Source organism: Protopterus annectens, chromosome 13.part0, assembly GCF_019279795.1.
Source record: "Protopterus annectens isolate FY-2018-M chromosome 13.part0, PAN1.0, whole genome shotgun sequence".
In the NCBI taxonomy this organism is placed as follows: Eukaryota; Metazoa; Chordata; order Ceratodontiformes; family Protopteridae; genus Protopterus; species Protopterus annectens.
In genome coordinates, this window is record NC_056747.1 from 171916586 (window position 1) to 171944566 (window position 27981).

The 27981-nt window shown below is 43.4% G+C and overlaps 1 protein-coding gene across 1 annotated transcript in view; it reads right to left on the reverse strand.

Annotated features, from left to right (window-relative positions):
• Nucleotides 1-27981, reverse strand: part of INSR (insulin receptor) — a 1335646-nt gene that overhangs the window by 46903 nt on the left and 1260762 nt on the right. Inside the window, exon 20 of the mRNA XM_044090750.1 lies at nucleotides 22518-22652. Within this exon, the coding sequence (XP_043946685.1) occupies nucleotides 22518-22652 (135 nt within the window). The remainder of the gene's footprint in view (nucleotides 1-22517; nucleotides 22653-27981) is intronic.

Consider the following 27981-nt stretch of genomic DNA (forward strand, 5'->3'; position numbering starts at 1 on the left):
AAGGCTGTCCCTTGTTGTGATGACAGGCTTGAGCCCACCATCGAAGCTCCTGTTGAAGGTAGGGAATTAAAGTTATGACCGTCTCCAGGCGGAGTCCAAACACTTTTTAGATACCATTGTAGCTTCCTCATATGCAGTTTTGCATATGGAATTAGTAGAATGCAGGATGCCATGAAGCCCAGGGCCTGCAGAATTTTTCTTGCAGGGAGCTGAGTCTTTGTTGCCATCATTTTAAAGTAATGAGTCAGTTGCCTTTGTTTGTCTGGCGTGAGATAAGCCATCTGGGCAGTTGTATTTAAGCTTGCACCCAAGAATATTATCTCTTGAGAGGGCACTAGTTTTGATATCTTTTCATTTACTGTGTACCCTAGACAAATTACCAATCTTTTTACAAACGCCAGATTCTTTAGAAGAATGTCCTTGCTCTCTGCTTGAATAAGGCAGTCGTCCAAAGTAGGGATATATTTGAATTCCTTTTTGTCTGCAAAATGCAATTACTTGTGCCAGGCATTTTATGAAGACCCTGGGCGCAGTAGATAAGCCAAAGGGCAGTGCAGAGAATTGGTAATGCATTGAGCCTGCTATGAATCTAAGGTATCTTCTGCAAGATTGTCTGATTGGGACATGCAGGTATGCCTCCTTGAGGTCCAAAGTAACTAGCCAAGCCTTCTTGCTCAGCATGGGCAGAAGTTGCTGTAGTGTTAACATTTTGAATTTTGGAACATCCAGGAAAGTATTTATGATTGACAGGTCCTTTAGTGGTCTCCAGGCTTTGTCCTTTCTGGGTACTAAGAAAAGTCTTGAGTAAAATCCTTGTCCCTGTTCTTGCTGTGGAACTTTTTGAATAGCTCCCATGTCCATAAGAGCAGCAATCTTGTTTTGCGCCTCTGCCCATTGGTTTTGTGGCAGGTCTGGTATACCTTTTGGTTTTGGATGCATGTGGAAGTGGAACCTGTAACCCTGAGAAACAATATTCAGCACCCATTGGTCCTGGGTTATCATGTGCCAATTTTTTGAGAAAAGTGCTAGTTTCCCCCCTAGGGGTGCTGTCAAAAGGTAAGTGCTTGGCATTTGCAGAGGGAAGTCATTGGGACCGTTTTCTACAAGGTTGTGATTTGTCTTCCCCTCCTTTGGGGGCTGAAGCACCCCACTGTTTAGGTCTGTAGGAGCCTTGGGGCTGAGATCTGCCTCTTGGACGTCTGTATCTGCCTCTTTGTGGCCTGACACTGGAAAGGACCAATTTTTTGAAGGCCAATTTCTGCTAAATCTAGGTGGCTGAACCTGTAAGAAATCTTTCACTGTCTGCATTGACTTTGCTTTATCCTCCATTTTCTTTAACACCTCTTCTGCCTCAACACCGAACAAAGTATCATGCTGTAATGGAGCATCCAATAATTTTACTTTAACATGGTTAGGTAAACTTTGTTCTTTCAACCAAGCATGCCTTCGAATAACAGAGCCTGTAACTGCGGCTCTACAAAAAGCCTCTAATGAATCAAAACCACATTGCAGAGTATGCTTTCCCACTTGTTCAACTACATGCAATAAATCCTGCATTTTCTTACAGTCAAGACCTTCTGTATTTGAAACCATTTTCTGTATTAACAATGACATGAGGTGCTGTTGGTATTTAAGCATGTGAAACTGACAGTTTAAAGCTCTTACAGCTAAAGTAGCAGAAGTGTAAACTTTTTTTCCCCCATCTGTCCAGAGCTCTAGAATCCCTATCTGAGGGGACAGGATTTTTAGCAGTGGAAGCCTTAACCCCTTTAGGACCCTGAGAAATTGTTTCTGGGTCTGCAGCGGGGTTTTTGTAAAGAAATGTATGAGAGCCAGGGACTCTGTAGTACTTGTCTGGCTTGACTGGTAAGAATCAGGAGAAAGACTGGATTCAGAAAAAACATCAGCAATATCAAGCACAGGTGGGATTAGCCAGGGGCCTGTGCTGAGGCAATAAAAGGAAGTCTCTGAGCCTTTTCTTGGATTCAGAATAATCCTGTCTCTCCTAATGGAAATGCTCCCTCATGGTGTGCAGGGTTTCCCCAAAAGAATAATCCTCAGGTGGAGAGGCTGAAGGTATGGACTCTTCTGCATCAGAGTCCTCATAGGGAGGGAGAGAATATCCCTTGTTGGAAGAGGAATCAGAGGAAATGGAAACCTGGTCAGAGGAGTCAATCTGTGTCTTGCCTAGGCCTTTTGTCAGGAGGGGGATGGGAACCCCTGATTAAAGTAATTAGGTCTTCGGCCATTTTAAGCATCTGTTTCTTTGGCATGGATGACTGTTCTGGAGAATGCTGTACTTGTTTCCTTATCTTTAATGGTGTTTTTGACTTTGCCTTTGTTGCTGTAGTGGGCTTAATTGTAAGCTGTGAAGGTCTGAAAACACCCTCAGAAGCCGATGCCTGCTCAGCGGCTCCAGACCCATCTGAGGGTATAGTTTCCGTAGGCCCAATACCTTGAGTTTCGACAGGCCTCGATGTCTCCACGTGGCTGTTGATAATGGCCTGTAGCTCTGAGGTAGCGGGTGTCAGGGGCTGCGAAAGTGCCTCACTGAGAACCGGCGACTGGCCTAGAAGAGGCTTCGTCGGTTTTGGACCTCGGATGCCTGTCCTTTTCTTTGTCTTTGCGCTTCTTATAAGTTCCGGTCGTCAGTTGTTCCGACGGCATTATGTAATTAAACCTTCGGCCAAAATAATGTAAAGCAAAATCAAACAGACGTTTAATAGTGCATTTATTGAATCTAGCACAAAACCGACAACTACTAACGTCGTGGTCAGGGTCTAGGCAAGGAATACAGTAAGAGTGCAAGTCCTTATGAGGTATTTGCTTCCCACAAGAAATACAATTAACTTTTACGGACATCGGTCTGGAGCAAGAAAAAGTTTCCCCAATGGGGTACTTAGCTTTATTGAAGACTTTGGTTCTGAAACTCAATTTTGAAAATCTTAGGAGTCGGCCGACCGGCTCTTGCGAACTGCTTTTGCTTCGGGCACCGCGCGGCAAGAAAGACTGGAGAAAATGGTGTCGGTTGCAACTTTTATACCCTTGGCACACTGACATGGGAAGAGGCGACGACAACCGACGCCGGACCAAGACTTTCGAACTCGGGCCGACTGCGGGTCACCTGCCAGCAGGATGCCCCAAGTGTAATGACTGCAACAGTGAAACACGAACATCACAATTTCCATATCTAGGGACTCATTATTATAGCCCCCCTCTATAAATTCATCCTTCAACTTCTGCGTTTGTTTCTTACATTCTTCTATAGAGGTATTGTCTACTAATCCTAACGAACTTGGCTTTGGTGACACAAACACATGTGGGGCATGCATACTGCTTCGATGAAGGAATTTATTCTTGTGTGTGGGTTTTTTAAACAGTAGTTTGAATTTCAGTCCCATCGAATTAAATTCTCACATCCAGAAAATTAATACTGGTCTCTGAAGATGTCAGAGAAGCGTAAAAAATCAGTGCTGTTATTCAAATAGTTTAAGAATACATCTAGTTCATCCCTACTACCATACCAAAGAAAAAACAAGTCATCCACATATCTCTTAAAACAACTAATATTTTGAGTATACTGCTGTGGGCCATGATATACAGATTCAGTCTCCCGCTTATCCAGTACTAGATTGGCATATGTGTTAGCAATGGGAGCACCCACTGTTATAACAGATACTTCGTGGTACATTCTTTCATTAAAGACAAAATAATTATTATCTAGTACTAAATGAAGTAATTCACATACAGTTTCACTGAATCTACCACAATATTGCCCATTTTTTTTTTACTAGAAGTCCCCTTATGGCATCTATGCCATAACTATTCGGTATTAAACACTTGTTCAGTATCAGCGTTGCTTGGTTTTGTTTCATACTGCATCCAGTGTTGGTTTTATGAACGAAGCGTTGTTCTGCAATTGTTTTGCTTCTTCTGGGAATTGTGCTAACATCCAGACGCAGAGATGCTTCAGTTCTACAACATAGCCTGTAAATGAGTCGTACTACAAGAGATCCTGGTTATGTCTTCTAATCCACTTTTGGACTGCTCTGAAAACTGTTTTTCCTCAAAATTAAATCTTCACAACAGAGCAACTATGAACTTAACTATCTGCATCATTCTGTCACTCTTGAGAAAGTAAGAAAGTTTAAGGCACTACAGTGACAACGTTATAGCTTTTTGGCATACTTGGAGTTGGGCATAGTACCCCGTGGCTTGAGGGTTTTGAAAATGCCTTCATATGTCAATCAGTATCCTGCCTTATTACAAAATGGCAAGAAATGAATTTACAGCTTGGTTTAGAGTATATGAAACTTATGAGTTACTTTTTTTACCAAGATTGAAGCAGAACTACATACTGAGATACGCGAGTTAGAGAACAATATTTCTGCATCTAGTTTAGTCTCTAAATATATATCAGACTATGACAAATTGCTTGAAAAGTTCTCTAAATTGGATGAGAGCTTTGAGAAAGCTAAAAGGCATAAGTTGAACAGACACATCAATGATTATAGTAATGGCCAGATGTTTGGCTAGCCGAAAATAAAACATAATTCTGAGACTGCTAAGAGTGTCACTCTTGTTCCAAATAAGCAACCTAACCGGTTGGATAAGCTGGATGATGCATGTCACTTCGCCTTTAAATTCTGTGCAACAGAGTAATATACAGCCTGATTGCAATGAACTTCAACAAAATATTTTACTGTAGCACATCCCAAAAGACCTATTTTATATGGGCTACCGAAGGTCCACAAAAAATTTGGAACCCCCCCCCCATGAGACCAATACAGAGCCCATTTCAGTATATTTACAGAATGTATTGTCTAAACAACTATATGTAAAAAGTTATAAACGGGATACTGCTGATTTTCTGAAAAGTTTTTCTAGTTGGTTTAGAACATATAAATCCCCTGGTACTACAAATAAGTTCTTGATGGTGACTCTTGATATCCAGTCACTTTTTACTGTTATATCGAATAGTTATGGCATAGATACCAGAAGGGGACTTCTAGTAAGAAATGGGCAAACATTCTGGTAGATTCACTGAAACTATATGTGAATTACTTCAGTTAGTTGTTGTTGTGTCTTTTGGCTTTTCCCGGTTAGGGGTTGCAACAGCAGAACTCTGGCCTGCTAATGAATAGCAGTAGATTTTTACGTGCCAAGTTGCCGGCCCTGACACACAACCTTCAACGAAGGTACGCCCATTCACGCACGTCTCCACGCAGAAGACGCTCTAGCTTGAGAATCGAACAGGACAACGTCTTACTGCGAGGCGACAACGCTACCGCAGCACCACCACCGCAGTTTGTACTAGATAATTATTTTGCCTTTATTGAAATAATTTGCCACCAAGTATCTGGCATAGCAATGGGTACTACCATTGTTAACACATATGCCAATCTAGTATTGGATAAGTGGGAGACCATCTGTATATCATGGCCCACAGTAGTATACTCAAAATATTAGTTGTTTTAAGAGATATGTGGATGACTTGTTTTTTGTTTGGTATGGTAGTAGAGATGAACTAGATGCATTCCTAAACTATTTGAAAAACAGCACTGATTTTTTACGTTTCTCTATGACATGTTCAGAGACTAGTATCAATTTTCTGAATGTGAGAATTTCATTCGATGGGACTGAAATTCAAACTACTGTTTATAAAAAACCCACACACAGGAATAAATTTAGTCGTCGAAGCAGTATGCATGCCCCATGTGTTTAAGAATGTCACCAAAGCTCAGTTCGTTAGGATTAGTAGACTTAATACCTCTATAGAAGAATGTAAGAAACAAATGCAAGAGTTGAAGGATGAATTTATAGAGAGGGGCTATAATAATGAGTCTCTAGATATGGAAATTGACTTATGTTCTGGGCTGTAGGGGAGATAATACAAAACCTTAGTTCTCTATGAACACAATGGACACACCTTCTATAATTATTAATACAAATTTAGATATACGTACGCTACAGTTTGTTACAACATATAATAGAGCTACTTCTGAGGTAAGAAGGATTATTAATAATAACTGGTGTATATTAACATCTTTACCTGAGTTATGTCTTATAGTTGGGCATGAAACCTAGTTTCTCATATAGAAATTGTCAGAACTTAAAATAGAAGTTATGTTATAAAGACGTGCGTTAAGAATGGTGGGGTAACAGCTGTTAAATCAGGTACCCTTCCCTGTTACAACTGTAGCTGTTGTGATATTAATAAAAATATTTTTCAACATCCAACAACTAGGAAGAACTATATATTTTCTGGTTCTGCAACATGTGTTACAATGAATATAGTATACCTGGCTACCTGTAATAGATGTCAGCCACTTTATGTTGGAAAATCTACTAGAAAATTGAAGGAAAGAATAACTGAGCACCACTCAGAAATAAGGAGAAAGATTGACACTAATTCCCTGGCTAAGCATACTAATGTACATGTAATGCACATAAATTCTTTTAGGGTGACAAGAGTATATAAAGATATACGAGGGGGAGATCTAAATAATAAGCTTGAGATGAAGGAATACCAATGGATAATACGCCTTTGTGCAGATGTACCACCAGGTTTAAATCAGACTTTCTTTAAAACCTGTATTAGGATACAAACAAATGTGTTTGAAATAGAGACCTGTGCTTTTAAAATTATTGTTCTTAATTAGGATTTGATTTAATTGAATAATTAATGGCTGTGTGATTTTTTGATAGTATAAATATGGTTAGTGTGTGTTAGTATTTTATACACTGATGAAGGGCTTGATTAACCTGAAAGCTCTGTTTTATTAAACACTTGTTTAGTATCTGCGTTGCTTGGTTTGTTTCATACTGCATCCAGTGTTGGTTTTATGAACTAAGCTTTGTTCTGCAACTGTTTGGCTTCTTCAGGGTTTATGGAAATGACCATGGCAGACTAAACTTGAGCAAGTAGTCCCTGCTTTCACTAAAGATCATTGTTGCAGCAGCTAGGAGCCCATTGTCAGCAACGAGAAATACCCTAATTCCCTGGAACCATAGCTGAGCCGTTAAGACCACCATGTACTTGGTAAACACCTTGGGGCATGGGGGGTGATAAGACCAAAGGACACAGCTCAGAACTGAAAAAGACGGACTTCTAAGCAAAAGTGCAGAAATCTCTAATACACTTTTGCTATTTTGTTGTAAAGGTAGGAGTCCTGGAGACTGACAAGCACATACAATCATCTGCTTGAAGCCAAGGTAGAACTGAGTAAACTATGACCATACCGAAGTGGGTCTTTTTCATGAATCTTTCAGGAGATTGAGGACCAGAATGGGTCAAAGGTCTTTGTTTTTCTTTGGAACAAAAAAATAATGGAGTAGACTACTGATCTTGTCTTGCCTGGTAGCATCTCTTGGCTCCTTTTTGAACAACAGAAAATCTCTCTTTTGGCCTCTTCTAGTTGATGGGGTGGTAAATCCTGGAATGACAGCTTTATTTTGGGGTGAGCATGGAAAAACGGATGGCCATCTACGCAGGAGAGTAGAGGGATAAACTATGGGTCTATATTTTGAGATTGAAAAGACCAGAGAAGCGAATGCCTTAAACATCGAAAATGCCATACGTAAAGTTGCTCTTCTTATACCAACTCCAAGATCACACTACAGTAAGGAAAGGCTAAATTTTTCTATCTTCACTGCACCATAATCTCACAAAAAACACATTGATGAATGTCATTTCTGATGTTAAAGCCGTTCGCTCTTTAGCCTGTTCTGTTTCATGACAGGAACCCTAAACTAGACCCTGACTGCTTCCAAAGAGGAGCAGTCAGACATCTCTTCAAGGATGGCACAGCTGTCAGTTGGAAAAGGCCCCATCGCAACTCTGGTTCTGTGGAGCTCCTCAGGCTCTGGGTTTGTGTCCATTAACAGGGCTGCCTCTGCCACCCCTTTCAGAAGGCAAGTCAAATGGCCGATGCTTGGATTTTCTAAACCAGAGTTATTTTGAACCCTTTTAGTTCCGGCTGTCAAGATCTCTGTGGGGTACCAGACTTCACTCCTACGGTAGAAAGCATCGTCCTATCCTTCTCAAACCTCTGCATCTTCTCTTTCACAAAAGGGCTATGCAAGAAAGATCCATCATAGTGGGACATTTCCAAAGGACGTCAAAGTTGTCTGCAAAACTGCATAGACGTAATCAGGCTTGACATCTCATTTATACACCTATTCGCACAGTTCCAGGAACTCCACTGACTGCATTATGCACAACCTGCATGAAGAATTTAGTTATGTTAATCATCATGTTCAGGGAAGCCTCCACTTGTTTCCTAGAGTCTGATGTTGGGGACCTTCTCAAACTGGCCATCACTTGCTGTGCGCCAAGGCGTATGCCTGCTTCCCTAATCCGGCAATAGTCCTAGATTCCTTATTAGGCAGGCAAACAGTGGCTGCATACTTGGTCACTGCCACAATGATGGAATTCACCAGTGGACTCTTGGCCCAATGTCTGTCCCTGGAGTGTCCGGGGATTTTGTTTGGCTTCCAAAGGACTGATTTCCAAGTATTGGGTTCCTGCTATGATCTCCTAACTGATAGATCAGTCAGTCTACAGCAGTGACCATTCAAGAAGTAGAGGGCATTAAAGTGTATGCCTCAAAAAAAGAACTTCCACAGCCACCTTGGAGTTTACCTCCACAACTGCTTTGTGTACAGCTGCAGGAGAAACAGGTGTTACAGAAGACAGGATCTATGAAACGGAGAGGGTAGACAGTTTCAGGGAGGGGACTAATGCTGAAGATTTGAAGGACGATGTCTGAAGTCTCTCAAACACTGACAACGGAGATGCAAGAGTACACCAATGACAGTGCTGAAGACAGCATCCAACAGTCTGCTCTGAGACGACCCCGACTCCAAAAGCATCAGGATCAAGTGTGTTGAATCAGATCCCACAAATGCAAAACCGGGTATCTTGGTTAGCACAGAAGGAGAAGGCCTTGGGTCCGGGATTGGCTATGAAGCCAAGACAGCCAAAGCCTGCACCAAGGAAGGAGCTAGTTAGGAGGATGCAAGGTTAGCCCTATCAAAGTTTAGAGCCAGAAGGGATGGGACGACTCCCCTTCTCTGTCTTCAAAAAGGACCTAATCATGACATTGAAATCTGTCTCAGATTTGGTCTTGTAAGACCCGCAGAACAGAAGTGAAGAAAAGGAGGATGGCGAGATAGAATCCTGGATAACTCCCTTTCTGAATAAGTTCTGCTTAATAGCTGTTTAGCTGACTTGCCCAGTACACATATAGGCCCCATAGATCTGTAGAAGTGACTGAGTAGTGTCAGCGTCAATGCTGAAGCAAATTTTATTCTGGAGACCTTTGGTGCTAAAGACTGCTGCACAGTCCTTAGATCAATGTATATGCTTGTCTCAGGGCTTATTGGACTTCTCTGACAAAGCCTGGGAGTAGTAAGCCTTTTAATTATTAACTCAGTTTTACAGTGTGAGTGGCTCTGGATCAAAAGGCATTTAAAATCTGGTAATCCTCAGTTAAATGTTCCATGCCCATGCACACAGATTACTGTCTTAGGCTGTGACTTTGTGCCCACATTTTGATAGTTTTTAAAATGTTTTTTCTCTTTCAGTTTCTTTCTCAATAAGTCTGGAACAGCAGCAACATAACTAGAACTAGGAGAAAATCAACTTCAATTAGCTAATGTAAAGAAACAACTGAAAGTGTAAAGACAGATTAACCTACACATTTTTTTTAAGGTTACAGTAACGGCAAAGTAGACTAACGCAGAGGAGGAGGAGGAGAAGTTAAGGAAAAGTGACTATGGATAAGGAAAATATTATCAGGATATAGTAAGAACAATATAAATTTCAAGGAGGAGCACTTAGCTGTAGCTCAGGCAAAATCTACTTCTGTTCGCAATGGCAGAAAGTGAGATCTGAAGTAATCACACACTGGGGCATGATGGGAAAAATTCTTAAAGGGGCTAAAAGGTGGAGCACTTGTTTTACCAAGTTAGATCCAACAAGTGGCTCAAAGCCACTGCAGTGCCATCATCTAGTGTATCCAGGCATCTGCTACACAGCAATGGATTGGGGATATATTCCTGGCTCCACCAATCCAGTGTACATAAGCAGAGGCGCATATGCTTAGCTGTGAAACAGTGCAGGTCTCATTGATGTGGATGCACATGTCACATTGTCAGGGGGTTTAGGGTATACATAAAATGTCCATGAGCCCTGGCCTCGGACAGTGTCACTTACTGACCAGGGCAATACAGGGTATCATTACGCTCAGCCTGAGATCCACTTCCATTTAGAACTGTATGGGAGGCATCTCTGGCTAGGATTATGAGGGCCTCCTGTACTTCTAGGGACCTTAGACTAAAAAAAAAAAAAAAAAAAACACTTTTCTTGGCCACCATGGGAAAAGAAAATGGGTTACTGACTTTTTTCTTTTTAATTTTGCAGAAGGTTGTGAAATCAACAAGAATAAGGTAAATGTGTACTGCCCATGCCATAAAAAAGAGAAGGTATTCAGCTGTACTTCCTTCTTGCCCTGCTGTATCAAGCAAAGGGGAGGGGGGTGACTGCCTTCTTTCAACTGTCATATATCAATCTCCAGAGTGCCCCACTTCTGAAAGACACACACCATGGATGGCTTCTGAATACAGAACTGCAGGATAGAAATGGAAATCTAGCTCAGAACATCTGCCAAAATTTCCTTACCTACAAGCATCTGTTTTCATGCATAATGGGGCAAGACCTTCTGTCATCCCCACCTCCACCCCCCCAACTTGTTCAGGTACCATATCATGAACTGGTTTGTCAGACATAAGGAAAGTGGTCAAGAGACAAGCATTTTGCCAATGCCTTAAGAACTAGAACTGCTCTGAGCTCCCACATATTGATCAGCAGCTCCCCTTTTCCTGCACTGTAGGGGAACCTGGGTGGTCTTTTCAGCCTGCAAATCCAGTCTAAGCTACTCCTCATAACTCAAAGTATCTCCAAAGCAGTAGTCAACTGTGATGACGAAAGGGGGATTACACTCCTTTATCCTGGTCAGTCTCAGAGAAAGTGGGTTTATAGACTCACAGTTTACAACAGAAATGAATATCAATGACTCTCACTGTTCATTAGCTAAAGGGGTAAACAGAACAGAGAAACCTAATATTGGCCTGTTGTACTCTTCAAGACAGATTTCTAAAGGTGTGCTTCTACAACTTTTTTTTCCATAAAGCAGTAGATATCTGCTTAATGATGAAATGCTGAGATGTAAATTGTAGTGTTGGATGACTAGCTGGATCCTCCTTGACACACACCTGCTGGCCATCTCAGGAAGAGTTCCCACCCGTAAGTACTGATTCACATCTGGATACCTCTAAAAACAGATTCATGAAACAGTTTGATCATGCCAGGCTTCAGTCAATCATCCAGAGGTAGGGCAGTACAAGAATCCTGATATGCAAACCCCGAAGGGTGGAAGCAGTGAAAGGGCCTCCCCTATGTCAAGAACTCTTGACTGCAGTTGAAGCTTTCTTGCAACCTGAACCCTTGTCAGCCAATTGTGAACTCATACATTACCACCTCAAGGGTTACAGGGGAGATGGACATCACACTTGCTAAGAAAGTTCAGCCTAAGACTTGATCAGGCACTTCTCCTTGTGACAAAACTCCTATTTGTGTTTAGGGCTTCAAGGAAGACCCTCTTGTTGGCCTCCACAAGGAGATATATTGACAATTGTCCTCTATACTTGTTCCCTTGATCCGACTTCTTGAAGCTGAGCTGAACTGCTGACACGATGCAGTTCTGTTTTGCATGTTTCAGTAAAATAGTGAATGCAAAGGTGATGAAAACCTTGGCTGGTAATCTGATGGTCAAACTTTCAGTGCACAGGCGTGTGTACAATGTAGTTATATGAACGACAAGGATCAAGATACAAATTGTGCATCGGACTAAAAAAAAAAAGTTTGATTCTGTGGATATGTATGCTCAAGTAAAACTCATGTTATGTCATTGCATACACCATACATGTGAGAATACAACCCCAAATAAAGGACTGTTCCAGAAAAATATCAAAGTGGATTGGTTGAAAAGTAATAACCAACCAGAAATACATAAGTCACCTGATGTTAGATTTGTTCTCGTCTGTATCCTATACCGTCAAGTATTTACTCGTTACTTTTTCCAGCAAATCAGACATCTACATTCCGCTGGCCTGTATTTCTGTAACCTTAGCAAGCATATCTAGGGTTTCATCTGACAATCCAGTCTCCATGTCCATACACATTACTCTCTCCTACTACCTTCCATGCTTTCCCAAATGTTGATCTCCAGCAATACCTGCTGACAGGAGTGTGCTTTAGAGACATCCACCTGCTGCATCAAAAGAAGACTCTTACGGAGTCGTAAAAATTCTAAGCTCCACATTGTTCCACACTGAAACAGTTTGTCACACATTAATTGTTAAGATTTTTTAAAACAGATATACAATGTAAATAATACTGAATCATATTAATTCAGCAAAAGAACTCTATAAAGAAGCAGTTAATATCAATAGAGAACTTTCTAGTTGAAGTCATCTGTTACTGTTCCATGTTTTGCCTATTTGTTCTATACTGTGGGGAGGTAGTAGGGTGAAAGTTATGAGGAGAGGTGGTGACCACAACCAGAGGGCAGAAGGAAGTCACAGTCGCCTGTTGTCTGAAGACGAGTACCCCACTGTTAAAGGGCAGGCAGGCAGGCTTTGGTGGACAATGAAAAGGGTCCAAGTCTCAAATTTCTCTTTCTTTGGTCCGGCCTGGGATTGCAGTACAAACTGCCTAGATGGTCCTCATGCTGGAACTCCCTATACCATTGCTTGATGCTGGAATTGATCCTGCTGATTCAGCTACGTCACAAGGCTGACTGCAAAGCAACAGCCATTAACAATGCTCTCATTCCTTGCAAAAAGCCAAAGCCTGTGGTGGTCTATGCTTTTTAGACCTAAATATGTGAGACATTTCTAATGATTGAAACTATGAAAAAAAAATAAAACTGCAAAGTAGATAGAAATGGATCCTTAGAACAAGTGTTATCTGTAATGTGGGTGCCATTTCCGGACCAAAGGAATTACATATGCCCTAGTACAGAAGCAACTTTCCAAGTGTTCCACTGTCTGCAAATTGTGTGGCTGGTGATGGTCAAGAAAGTGGTGATAGATCCTAAAGTAAACTGTAAGAATAGATGATTTTAGGAAGGATACATTTTTGAGGTTTTATCACAAATAAAAACATTAGAAGTTGGCAGCTGCAGTTGAAAAGAGATTCTTCCTTCATACTTCATCTGACTTTCACAACCTGACAGTCAAAATGTGCTCTACCATTACTTGACAACTGTAGTCAATCCATTTTATAGTTCTACATAGAAAACGAGGACCTCAAAATGTGCTCTAATTTTACATGACAACTATAGTCAATTCAAAGCTTCACAGGTGTGTACTAGGCTATTGACCATGGAGCCTTTACAAGCCTAGCCTATAGGATTACCCTGGCATCATGCCACCTGACTTCAGTTCCCAGTGCCTCTGTCGAGTATAGCCACTGGAGTGATCCCCGGAGTGAATTTTCTATTTCCCATCCACTCATCAAGATTTCTCTTTAAGAGGGCCAGTGCGGTGATCTGCTTGACATGTATGGGAAGTCTATTCCAAAGCATGGGCAGTCTCTGGGTTATGAACCTGCCCCTCTAGCATGTTCTGTTGATTATGGTAATGAGGTTGAGGTCCTGGAGCATGTGGTGCAGAGGGATTGGGATTTCTTTAGATGTAGCATTTTTTATTTTATTTATTTATTTATTTAACATTTGTTGACCAGGAAAGTCCGACTAGGTTCCACAGAGCCTATTTTCAGCGGAGGCCCGGGCAGAAATGCTCCAGATTCATTTCTAACAGAGCTGGGTCAGACATGGCTTTGTAAGTCAAGCAGAGATCACCTCTAAGTAGGCAATATGAGAGAGAGAATAGTTGAGAGTTTTTTGAGTCTGTCCATATACAAGTGTTTAAGGCCTAAGATCCTCTTTGTGAGGTACTTTTGTGGCCTCTCCAGTTGTTGCAGGTGTCTAGTGACGTATATGCCAAATGGGGCATTGTACTCGATGACTGGCCTAATGAGGGAAGAGTAGAGGGAGACAATGACCTCTTTCATCCTGGATGCAAAACCCTTAGTAATGAGACGTGCCACACAGAAGGACTTTCTGACCACAGTGGCAATGTGGTGGTCAAAAGACAGGTTGCTGTCAACCTGCGTTCCTAGATCTCTTATAACGCCTTCTGTGTTCAGTGGACTACCATCAATGTGGTAATTCAAGGGAACTGGGTTTTTCCCAAGGGGGATGACGACACATTTTTGGCATTAAGCTTAAGGCCATAGTTCTTGCACCAGTTAGTCTCACGGAGGCCTTTCTGTAGGATGTCATCATCACTTGGGGAGTTAATAGCAGCTCCCAACTTCAAATCGCCTGCAAACTTTGTCAGCCAGAGTCCCTTCATGTTGGCCTGAACTTCAGAGAAGTAGATACCAAACAGGAGAGGGCCTAGGACCGAACCCTGTGGGACTCCACTCATGACTGGTCGTCAGTCTGACTTGGAGTCAGCTACTTTTATACTGTGGGTTCTATCTGTGAGAGCCAGTTTGCAACCCACCCAGTGATACAGAGGTCGATGCCTAGCTTAGTGAGTTTTTCTATGATTCCTGAGTGGGGAATGGTATGAAAGGCCTTGGCAGATCAAGGTAGGCTGTATGAACCACCTTGCCTTCATTCACAGCTCTGGTAACTGACTCAAAGAAGTCGACCAATTTGAGCAGGCATGATCTACTCTTCACAAAACCAAAAGTACAGTTGTGTACCTACCATAAATGTAGATATTCGAGTGTATTCACTGTTGCAGTCACTACACTTGGGGTTATCCTGCCGGCAGGCTACCCGCAGTCGGCCTGAATTTCAAAGTCTTGGTCCGGCGTCGGTTGCTGTCGCCTCTTCCCTGACGTCAGTGCGCCAGGGGTATACAAGATGCAGCCGACACCATTTTCTTCAGTTTTTCTTGTGCCAGATGTCAGGCGCCCCCAAAAGGGTAGGCTAAAATGTTTTCAAATAAAATCTATGCACTAACATAAACATTACCTTCATCTACAAGCAAATACAACACATAGGTTGTATAGAACAGAGAAGTACAGATAAACCCCAGCAAAAAAAAGGGGGACGGAGGGAGGGTAACCTGGACTGCAACAGTGAATACACTCGAACATCTACATTTATGGTAGGTACACAACTGTATCATGTTCATCGTGTTTCACTGTTGCAGTCATTACACTTGAGTTGAATCCCAAAGCTGAGGTTGGGTGGCTGGGTCTAAATAGAATTAGGAGTGGCTATGAGACCCTGCAGAATTGTACTGGCGAAGCCTGCTCTGGATTTAGAGTAAAGAGGTAAGTGGTAGTGCTTTGTAAAAGTGTGCACTGACGTCCAAGTTGCAGCCTCCAAAATATCCTTGGTTGGTACTCCTCTGAGGATGGCTGCTGCTCTGGTTGAATGTGGCCTAATGCCCTTAGGCACTGATTTGCCATGTTGTGAATAGCAGAAATGAATGCAGTGGCTTATTCATTTTGAAATAGTCTGCTTTGAGATAGCCTTTCCTTGTGATCCTGCAGCATATGCCACTAAACGTTGCTCAATCTTTCTGAAAGCTTTAGTTTTGTCCAAGTAGAAGCATAGCTGTCTGTGTATGTCCAAAGAATGCAGAAATTTCTCCCCTTTATTCTGTGGGTTTGGATGAAAGATAGGCAAATGAATGGTTTGATTAAGAGCCACACTGGACACTACTTTAGGCATAAATGTTCGTTCGTCCTTAGAGAAACCCTGTCCGGATGGAAAATAATAAAAGGTGCCACAGCCATTAATGCCTGTAACTCTGAGACTCTTCTTGCTGAAGTTATTGCTAGGAGCAGAGCTGTTTTCCATGATAAAAATTTTATCGCGGCTGTATTGGCTGACTCAAAAGGAGGCAGTGTGAGCTTTTCCAAGACAAAATTGAGGTCCCATGTAGGTATCGGTGCTCTCCTTGGAGGTCTTATGTTTTTGGCCCCTCTGAGGTACTGCATTAGCAATGGATGTGAAAAAATAGATGGTTCCGTATTGTAATGAGCTGAAATGGCAGAGGCATGGATCTTAATTGACAAGGACAGGCCTTTGTCCAGCATCTCAGTTAGGTATTGTAAAATTTGAGGAATATTTGGAACAAGCGTGTCAATTCCTTGTGCCTGGTTCCAGGCACAGAATTTCTTCCATTTTTCTGCATAAGATTTTCTGGTGCTGGGCCTCCTGGCCTCCAAAATAACATCCATAACTGCCTTAGAGAGAGGTGTGTTCTGAGTGGTTATATTATCCGCCATGCAGCCAGATTTAAGGTTCTGAGTTGGCTGTGCAGAATTTGATTGTTTTGTTGGGTCAGTAGATGAGGAATTTGAGGTAAAGTCCAAGCTGGGCCTTGAGACAAGCACTTTAGGGTTGGATACCAGTGCTGGCGTGGCCAGTCTGGGGAAATCAGTATAATTTTTGGCTTCTCTTGTCTGACCTTTAGGAGTACCTTGGGGAGGAGAGGCAGTGGAGGAAAGGCATATACTGTAAGGGTTTTCCAGCTGAATGATGGAGCATCCACCTTCCATGCTTGTTTGTGATAATTCCTTGTGCATTAGAATCTCTGTAGTTGGCAGTTGTGAGGGGAGGCAAATAGATCTATGTCTGGGCATCCCCATTTCCTTGTTATCATGCTGAAGACTTGTGATGTAGTTTCCACTCGTGAGGGTCCATGAGGTTTCTGCTTAGTTCGTCTGCCAGAGTATTTGTCTTTCCTGGCAGGAATTGTGCTTGCAGGTGTACTTGATAAGTCAATGCTGTGTTCCACAAAATCATGGCTCGTCTGCAGAGGGGGTAGGAATGTGTGGCCCCTTGCTTGTTTATGTACCACATGACTGTAGTATTGTCAGTCTTTATCAGCAGTTGTCCTGGGTGGAGTAGGTCCTTGAAGGCTGTTAGGGCATTCTGTACAGCTAGCATCTCTTTTTGATTGATATGAAGATGCATTTGGCTTGCCGACCACGTGCCAAGAATACATTTTCTTGCCTGTGGGCCCCCCAGGCATAATCCGATGCATCTGTTGTTAGTATTTGCCTGGCTGTGGGTAAAGTGAATGGCTGTCCCTTGTTGTGGTGACAGGCCAGAGCCCACCATCGAAACTTGCAGGCAGGGAATGAGGGTAATTAATGTTTCCAGGCTGTGGCAATGTTGAGTCCAAACACTTTTTAGGTACCATTGTAGCTTCCTCATATGTCTTGTATATGGAATTAGCAGAATGCAGGATGCCATGAAGCCCAAAGCCTGCAGAATTTTTCTTGCAGGTAGCTGGGTCTTTGTTGCCATCTTTTCGAAGTAAGAAGTCAATTGTCTTTGCTTGTCTGGCATGAGATAAGCCATCTGGGCAGTTGTATTTAAGCTTGCACCCAGGAATATTATCTCTTGAGAGGGTACTAGTTTTGATTTCTTTTCATTTACTGTGTACCCTAGGCAAATTAGTAATCTTTTCACAAACGCCAGATGCATCAGTAGAATGTCCTTGGCTCTCTGCTTGAATAAGGCAGTCGTCCAAGTAGGGATGTATTTGAATTCCTCTGTCTGCAAAATGCAATTACTGGTGCCAGGCATTTTGTGAAGACCCTGTGCGCAGTAGATAAGCCAAAGGGCAGTGCAGAGAATTGGTAGTGCATTGAACCAGCTATGAATCTGAGGTATCTTCTGCAAGATTGTCTGATTGGGACACGCAGGTATGTCTCTTTGAGGTCCAAAGTTACAAGCCAAGTCTTCTTGCCCAGCATGGGCAGAAGCTGCTGCAGTGTCAACATTTTGAATTTTGGGACATCCAGAAAAGTGTTTAGAATAGACAGGTCCAGTATTGGTCTCCAGACTTTGTCCTTTCTGCTACCAAGAAAAGTCTTGAGTAAAATCCTTGTCCCTGCTCTTGCTGTGGTACTCGCTGAATAGCCCTCATGTCCACGAGAGATGAAATTTGCTTTTGTGCCTCTGCCCATTGATTGTGTGGCAGGTCTGGCATACCTTTTGTCTTTGGAAGTGTGTGAAAGTGGAACCTGTAGCCCTGAGAAACTATATTCAAGACCCATTTGTCCTGGGTGATCATGTGCCAATTTTGTGAAAAAAGTGCTAGCTTTCCCCTCAAGGGTGCTCTCAAAAGATAAGTGCTTGTGTTTGGCATTGGCAGTGGAAAGTCATTAGGACTGTTTTCTATATGGTTGTGATTTGTCTTCTCCGCTTTTGGAGGTAGAAGCACCCCATTGTTTAGGCCTGTATGAGCCTTGGGGCTGAGATGTGCCTCTAGGGTGTCTGTATCTGCCTCTTTGTGGCCTGTCTGACACTGGAAAGGACCAATTCTTAGTAGGCCAGTTCCTGGTAAATCTGGGTGGCTGAACCTGTAAAAAATCCTTTACTGTCTGCATAGATTTCGCTTTATACTCCATTTACTTTAACACCTCTTTTGCCTTAACACCAAACAAAGTATCATGCTGTAATGGAGCATCCAATAATTTTGCTTTAACATGATCAGGCAGATTCTGCTCCTTTAACCAAGCATGTCTTCTAATGACAGAGCCTGTAACAGCGGCCCTGCAAGAAGCCTCCAGTGAATCAAAACCACATTGCAAAGTATGCTTTCCCACTTGTTCAGCTGCATGCAATAAATCCTGCATTTCCTTGTTTTCAGAACATTCAGAATTTGTCAACATTTTCTGTTTTAGCAGTGGCAATAAGTACTGCTGATATTTAAGCACATGAAACTGACAATTTAAAGCCCTTACAGCCAAGGTAGCAGAGGTGTAAACTTTTTTCCCCCACCTGTCCAGTGCTCTAGAATCCCTATCAGAGGGAACAGTTTTTTGTGCAGTGGAAGCCTTGATCCCTTTGGGACCCTGAGATAATAGTTTCTGGGTCAGCAGCAGGGTTTTTATATAGAAATTTATGTGAATCCGAAACCCTGTAGTACCTGTCTGGCTTAACGGGTGCAGGGGGTAAAGAGTCAGGAGACAGGCCAGACTCTGAAAATACATCATCTACAATGTCTAGTACAGGTGGAATAGCAAGGGGTCTGTGCTGAGGCAGTAAAAGAAAACCTCTGTGCCTTTTCTTAGATTCTGAGTAATCTTGGCTCTCCCAGTGAAAATGCTCCCTCATGGTATGCAGGGTTTCCGCAAAATAATAGTCCTCAGGAGGAGAGGCTGAAGGGATAGATTCTTCAGCATCAGAATCCTCATAGGGAAGAAGAGAGTATCCCTGTTCTGAAGAGGAGTCAGATGAAATGGAAACCTGATCAGAAGAATCATATTCAGTGTCTTGCCTAGGCCTGTTATCAGGAGGGGGATGGGAACCCCTGATCAAAGTAATTAGGTATTCAGCCATTTTGAGCATCTGTTTCTTAGGCATGGAAGTCTGTCCAGGAGAATGCTGTACTTGCTTCTTTGTCTTTAAGGCTGCTTTAGTCTTTGCCTTGGAAGCTGAGGTTGGCTTGATATATAGCTGTGTAGGTCTGAAAACGCCCTCAGAAGCCGATGCCTGCTCAGTGGCTCGGGACCCATCTGAGGGAATAGTTTCCGAAGGTCCAATACCTTGAGCATCCAGAGGCCTAGTTGTCTCCACATGGGAGTCGGAAGCGGTCTGTGGCTCTGAGGTAGCGGGTTGTCAGGGGCTGCAAAAGCGCCTCACTGAGAACTGGCGATTGGCCTAGCGGAGGCCTCGTCGTCGGTTTTGGACCTCAGATGCCTGTCCTTTTCTTTTTCCTTGCGCTTTTTATGAACTCCGGTCGTCGGCTGTTCCGACGGCATTATATAATTAAACCTTCAGCCAAAGTAATGAAAGGCAAAATTGTACTGACGCTTAATAGTGCGTTGGTTAAATCTAGCACAAAACAGACAACTAGCAATGTCGTGGTCAGGGCCTAGGCAAGGAATACAGTAAGAATAAAAATCCTTATGAGGTATTTGCTTCCCACAAGAAATACAATTGTTAACTTTTTCTGACATCGATCTGGAGCAAGAAAAAAGTTTCCCCAATGGGGTACTTAGCTTTATTGAAGACTTCGGATCTGATATTCGATTTCAAAAATCCCAGGAGTCGGCCGACCGGCACTTGCAAACTGCTTTTGCTTCGGGCACCGCGCGGCAAGAAAGACTGAAGAAAATGGCGTCGGCTGCATCTTGTATACCCTTGGCGCACTGATGTCAGGGAAGAGGCAACAGCAACCGACGCTGGACCAGGACTTTGGAATTCAGGCCGACTGCGGGTAGGCTGCCAGCAGGATAACCCAAGTGTAATGACTGCAACAGTGAAACACGATGAACATCAAGCTGGTCCAGGGCACTGGAATTTATGAATTCCAGAAAGTGTTGGGCAAATGTATTGGTACACGAGTAGTTTTCCCAGTTAATGGAGGAGTAGTTGAAGTCACCCAGTATGAAAGCGTGTTAGGTTGGACCCTAATATTCTCCAGGGTGCTTAGGAACGTGCAGTGCGAGTCTTGGGACATGTTTGGGGACCTATAGCAGGCTATGACCTGAATCACTGTCTTACCCAATGTTAGCCGCAGCTGAAATATCTCAGATGGGTTAGGTTGGGCTACCAGTCTGGAGGTGTGTGCATCCTTTATGAATATGGAAAAACCACCGCCTTTGGAGCTTCAGTCCAAGCTCTGGGGCCGAAAGGTGTGGAATGAGTTATAGCCTGGTAGTGCAGGGGTGCTTTCTGCTGCCTTGAACCAGGTCTCTGTTACAGTACAAATGTTGATGATCTCCATTTTAAGGAGTGCTTTGAGTGAGTGTATTTTGAGATTTAGACTTCTAGCGTTGAGCTGCATGACCCTCAGACTGTATTTGTTTGTAGCTACGGTGGTAATTTGGTCTTTGGAACACCACCTAAAAAAGGCACGATAGGGGTGGCAAGAGCCTTAGCCAGTATCCGGAAGCCCAGATGTGACAGATGCAGGCCATCTCCTGCAAAGCATGGAGGTCTGTCAATCACGTCATCCCAGACAAACAGATACTGAATCCCCTTAGAATGACACCAGCAACTTAGCCAATTGTTCTAGGCTGATGGCCCTGGAGCCTTTACAAGCCTAGCCCATAGGATTACCCTGGCATTGTGCCACCCGTCCTTAGTTCCCAGTGCCTCTGTCGAGTAAAGCCACTGGAATGATCCCTGAGGTGAATTTTCTACTTCCCATCCACTCATCAAGATTTCTCTTCAAGAGGGCCAGTGAGGTGCTCTGTTTGACATGTATAGGAAGTCTATTCCATAGCACGAGCAGTCTCTGGGTTATGAACTTGTTCCTCCAGCATGTTCTGTTAATTGTGGCAATGAGGTTGAGGTCTCTGGAGCGCTTGGTGTGGAGGGATTGGGATTTCTTTAGATGTAGCATTTCTAACAGAGCTGGGTCAGACATGGCTCTGCAAGTCAAGCAGAGATTGCCTCTAAGTAGGTGGTATGAGACAGAGAATAGCTGGATTTTTTTGAGTCTGTCCATATAGGACAAATGTTTAAGGCCTAGTATCCTCTTTGTGAGTTAGTTTTTCGGCATCACCAGTTGTTGCAGGTGTTTAGTGAGGTACATGCCAAATGGGGCATTGTACTCAATGATTGGCCTAATGAGGGAAAAGTAGAGGGAGACAATGACCTCTTTTCTTCCTGGATTTCAAACCCTTAGTAATGAGATGTGCCACATAGAAGGACTTTCTGAACACAGTGGCAATGTGGTGGTCAAAAGAGAGGTTTGTTGAAATCAATCATTTTCTGCTTGAATCGTGGTATCATTCTGGGTAATGGTAGTATGCTGCTCAGGGCTAGGGTCATAACAGCCTGGGCTACATAATCCGAGAGAGGTCTCTTTTATTGTAGTCCAAGGAGGTACGTCTTGGGTCATTCACACCCACATGTACAATGACAGAGTCATATTTTACCTGTTGAGGGACCTGAGTACGTGCATTATGTGGCAGATCCTGGCGCCTGACAGGCAGCTGACTGTTACTTTTTCCTTATTCAACCTAGTGAGTGGGACATCACTGTGCCTCACTATCGAGTCACCTATGACCAGTGTCATTTAAGAGTACTACTTAAAGAATTAGGATCAACTCTGATAGATATATGCATAGATTAATGCTGCACCTTATAAGTTACACAATGCCTACTTCAAATCAGGATTTTCATATGAAATACTTCTCTCCATCTCAATTTGTATATTTATATATTACATACAAACACAAAATTGCATGCACATGCATGCACACCCCATTCCCAAACTGTGTATATCAAATACAAACAAATGCACATACACAGAGCTTAATGTGTGTGAACACACACGCATGTAAGCAATGCAGTCATTTTTTGTGCATGCCTAACTATGCTGATAATTACCAAATTAGAATATCAGATATAGAATACACAAAGTATTGGGCATGGTAGACTAGAACTTACAGTTTTTCTGGACAGGTCTCTGGTTGCTCCAGGCACCCTCCATCAACAACAAATTTTAACACTTGCTCATTAGACTGGCCCTGATAAGGTTGTTCTGCCAAGGTGCTGATTTCCCACAGGACCACTCCAAACGACCTATGGATTAAGAAAAAAAAAATGAAATACTAACACAGTCCATTTGTTATGACTGGAAAAATGCATGCATACTTATACTGGACTGCTTCACAAGGAACCAGTGAAAGGACACTCCCGACCAGAAGCTGCATAGTAGTATTCAAAAAGCAAGATTTGTACAACAACCTGATGCATTTTTGCTGCAATTTTGCATTTATTCAGCAGATTCTACAGCGTCCTCTGGCAAAAACTACCCAAAGGCTGACAGCACCCTACCGCAATACGTCACACTTGCAAAAGAAGATACAAAATAAGAGTTTTGTTTTCCTTTATTTAACCATACTGTTAGACTACGTAATAAAGCACTCAACAGGCAGAGACCAGACATTCTTCTCATCACTTCATTTAACATCTTCCTTATAACTTAGCATGTACGTTACTTCACTGATTCTATTTACCAACCCTTATATTTTCCTGTCAGCCTGTGTATTAATGAAAAAGTATGGATGACCAACTTTACCTCCAATGATGGTATTTAAAAAATACATCTAGTTTAAAAACTTTTTTGTTGTGAATATTTTTGCTTATAGGGACTTACCTTTCCTCTGTGCTAATGCAGGGTGATATCCAGGCACCATGCCAGCACTCAGTGCCAATGTAGGGTGAAGTCATGGCATGCCAGCACTAGATGCCAATCTGGGTGAAGTCATGGCACGCCAGCACTAGATGCCAATGTAGGGTGAAGTCATGGCACACCAGCACTAGATGCCAATCTAGGGTGAAGTCATGGCACACCAGCACTAGATGCCAATGCAGGGTGAAGTCATGGCATGCCAGCACTGTGCCAATGTAGGGTGATATGGCACCACACCAGCACTGTGCCAATGCAGGGTGATAAGGCACTGAGCCAGCCACTCTGTGCCAATGTAGGGTGGTGTCATGGCACCACACCAGCACTCAGTGCCAATGCAGGATGATGGCAAGGCACTGTGCCTGCACATGCCAATGTAGGGTGTATGTCATGGCACCAAACCAGCACTCTGTGACAATTAAGGGTGATGACAAGGCACTATGCCAGCACTCTGTGCCAATGAAGAGTGATGTCATGGTACAGCTCCAGCAGAAGCCTGTTTTGGAACCTTCTGAATGATCAGGCAAGTTCAGCACCTGACTGTTGCTGCTGGCTTGACGCATTGAAGATTATTTCACCTGCAGCTACAGTCTAACAACATGTAAGCCATCATGAACTACAAGACTGCAACACTTTCCTTCTGTTACCATCCATCAATGCACAACAGCAGGAATCAAAGTACAGTTGTGTACACTTACCATAAATGTAGATGTTCGAGTGTATTCACTGTTGCAGTCACTACATTTGGATTATCTGCCTGCAGGTAGTCCTCAGCCGGCCTGAATTTCAAAGTCTTGGATTACTGCGTCGGATGCTCTTTCTTCTTCCATGTCAGGTCATCAGGGGTATAAAACATGCAGCCGACGCCATTACATCAGTTTGTCTTGCCCCAAATGTCAGGTGCCCCCATAATGGAAAGCAATTATATGTTAGGTTACACCTCCAACAAAAAGCAAATACACCAGAAAGATGAAATACACCAAACAAGAAGAAAAGTATAGCCAAGAGAAGTCTGGGGGCTGGAGGGATGGTAACCAGGAGCGGCCTTAGGTCAACTGGTGCCCTAGGCAAAAGGTCTCCACGGCACCCCCCACCACACTAACCAGTGCCCCCATCCTGGTCTACTTACACCAAATAAATACTGGAAAAGCGCCCCTGCTAGAGCAGCGCCCTAGGCGGCCACCTAGTTGGCCTATGCCTAAGGCCGGCTATGACTGCAACGGTGAATACACTTGAACATCTACATTTATGGTAAGTGTACACAACTGTACCATGTTCTTCGTGTTTCACTGTTGCAGTCATTACATTTGGGTCGATTCCCAAAGCTAAGGAAGGGAGGAGGAAGTTAGAGAGCATTAGGACCAGCTATTAAGCCCTGCAAAACTGCAGTGGCAAAACCAGCTCTGGATTTAGAAAAAATAGGCATGTGGTAATGCTTGGTGAAGGTATGTACAGAGCTCCAGGTAGCAGCTGGTAGGGACACCTCTGAGAAAGTCTGTAGAGGTAGATGTAGCCCTGGTGGAATGTGATCTTATCCCCTGTGGGGTATGTTTTAAATGGTGCTTATAGCAGAAATGAATGCAATGGGCTACTCACTTAGAAATGGTTTGCTTTGAAATGGCCTTCCCCTCTGCCCCTGCAGCAAAGCCAACTAGCAGCTGTTCAGATTTTCTGAGAGGCTTAGTCCTGTCCAAATAAAATCTAAGTTGTCTGTGCACATCCAAAGAGTGCAGTATTCGTTCTTCTTTGTTTTGTGGATTTGGAAAAAAGTAGGCAAATGAATGGACTGATTAAGGGCCACACTAGACACCACCTTGGGCATAAAGGAAGGACTGGTCCTGAGGGACACACTGTCTGCATGGAAAATGATGAAGGGCTCTCCACTGCCATGAGGGCCTGTAATTCAGACACTCTTCTTGCTGAAGTGATGGCTAGAAGGAAGGCTGTTTTCCAAGAAAGGAATTCCAGCTCTGCAGTTGCAGCTGGCTCAAAAGGAGGCAGAGTGAGCTTTTCCAATGCAAAGTTAAGATCCCAGGCTTGAGTAGGGGGGCTCTCCTGGGTGGTCTTAAATTTTTGGCCCCTCTGAGGAACTGCTTTAGCAGGGGGGTGAGAGAAGAGGGGTGTGTTTCAGTATTATAATGTGCTGAAATGGCAGAGGCATGAATTTTAATTGATGAGAAGGAAAGGCCGCTGTGCAGTACTGAAGAATACGAGGTAAGCTGGGCACTGTTGAGCCCATCCCCTGAGTCTGACTCCAGGAACAGAATCTTTTCCACTTTTCAGCATAGGATTTTCTAGTACTAGGCCTCCTTGCCTCCAGAATGACATCTAGCACCTGCTTACTGACGGATGCTATTGGAGAGCTCAAGGAATTAGCCAGGCTGCAAGGTTCAGGGTTTGAAGCTGAGGGTGCAGAATCTAGCCCTCCTGCTGGGACAGCAGGGAAGGGGTCTGAGGCAGGTGCCATGGTTCCAGCAGTGACCTACTGTGCAAGAGGGGGTACCAGTGCTGGGGTGGCCAGTCTGGTGCAATCAGTATTGTCCTTGGTTTGTCCTTTTTGATCTTTAGCAGAACTTTCGAGGAGAGGGGCAGAAGGGGAAAGGCATAAACTGAGAGGCTTTCCCAGGTGAAGAATATGGCATCCACTTTCCAAGCTTGACTGTGGGAAGTCCTTGTGCAGAATTTGTCCAATTGGTAGTTCTGAGAGGAGGCAAACAGGTCTATCTCTGGATTCCCCCATTTGTTTCTCAAAAGTTTGAATAACTTTAGTTCCAGTTTCCACTCGTGTGGGTTCATGAGATTTCTGCTTAGATCATCTGCCAGTGAATTCAGCTTGCCTGGCAGGAATTGAGCTTGTAGGTGCACTTGGTAGCTCAAGGCTGTATTCCACAGAGCCATGGCTAGTCTGCATAGAGGGTACGAGTAGGTTCCCCCCTGCTTGTTTACATACTACATAACAGTGATGTCTGTCTTTACCAATAATTGTCCTGGAAGAATGTGGTCCTTGAAGGCTGTCAGGGAATTCTGTACAGCTAACATTTCTTTTTGACTGATATGCAGGTGCATCCGACTCGGGTTCCATTTGCCCTGAATGCACTGCCTTGCCAAGTGAGCCCCCCATGCATAGTCTGATGCATCTGTTAAGGTTTGGTCAGCAGCGGGTAGAGTGAATGGGAGCCCCTTGTTGTGGTAGCAGGCCTCTGCCCACCAAAGGATCTCTGTCTTTATACAAGGAATGATAGGAGTCATTGATTCCAGGTAATGAGAATGTTGACACCATAGGCTTTTTAGATACCACTGTAGTTTCCTCATATGCTAGTCTTGCATATGGAAATAGAATGCAAGAGGCCATGAACCCCAGGGCTTGCAGGATTTTCCTTGCAGACAGCTGGGTCTTTGTGGCCAGTAGTTTGAAGTAGGCTGTCAAACTTGTTTCTCTGCTGTGAGGTACGCCATCTGTGAAGTTGTGTTCAAGCTTGCACCAAGGAATACAATTTGTTGGCAGGGTACTAGATGAGATTTCTTTTCGTTTATGATGTACCCCAGTGAGGTTAGAAGTTTCTTTACAAATGTCAGACATTTTAGTAGCATGTCCTGGCTTTCTGCCTGGATTAGACAATCGTCCAGGTATGGGTATATCTGAATATATCTTTGCCTGCAAAATGCAATGACTGGAGTTAGACACTTTGTGAATACCCTGGGCGCAGTAGATAAGTCAAAGGGAAGTGCAGAGAACTGATAGTGCACAGAGCCTGCTCTGAAGCATAGGCATTTCCTGCAAGATTCCCTTATTGGAATGTGCAGGTAAGCTTCCTTTAAGTTTAAGGTTGCCAACCAGGCATCTTTGCCTAGCATTGGAAGCAGCTGTTGAAGTGTTAGTATTTTGAGTTTTGGGATTACCAAAAAGGTGTTTAGAATACAGAGGTCCAGGATAGGACACCAAGAGCTCTCTTTACTGGGTACCAGAAAAAGTCGAGTAAAAACCTTGCCTCCTTTCTTCTGCTGGGACAAGATGAATATCCTGATACTTAGAAGAGAGAGAACCTGCTGTTGAGCCTCTTCCCACTGATTTGGGGGTAGGTCTGGCCAACAATTTGGCATTGGTAAGGTGTGGAAGTGGAATCTGTATCCTTGGAAAACTATATTTAAAGCCCATTTGTCCTGGGTAATGAGTTCCCAGAATTTGCATGCAGGGCGATCTTTCCCCCTAAGGGAGCAGTCAGTTGAGCAGGTCTTGGCAGGTTTAAGGTTAAGTCATTGTGACATTTTCCCATGGGGGGGGGGGGTTCTTACTACTTCAGCTTTGGAAGTGGGAGCCCCCCACTGCTTAGGCCTCCGAGTACCTTGAGACTGTAGCCTAGGTGGTCTGCTGTTCTGGGTTTGGGCTGAGAAGGTCTGGAAGAGACAGGAAAGGACCAATTCTTAGAAGGCCAATGCCTACTAAATCTGGGAGGCTGTACTTGCAGGAAATCTAACAGTTTGCATAGATTTAGCTTTTTCCTCCATCTTTTTAAGGAGTTTTGTTGCCAAACAGACGGTCTTGGCTTAAGGGAGCATGCTTTAACATGATCTGGCAAATTTTGCTCCTTAAGCCAAGCATGCCTTCTAAGTACAGACCCAGTGACAGCAGCCCTGCAAGATGCCTCTAAAGAGTCAAAACCACATTGCAAAGTATGTTTACCAACTTGTTCAGCAGAATGCATTACATCCTGTAATTCT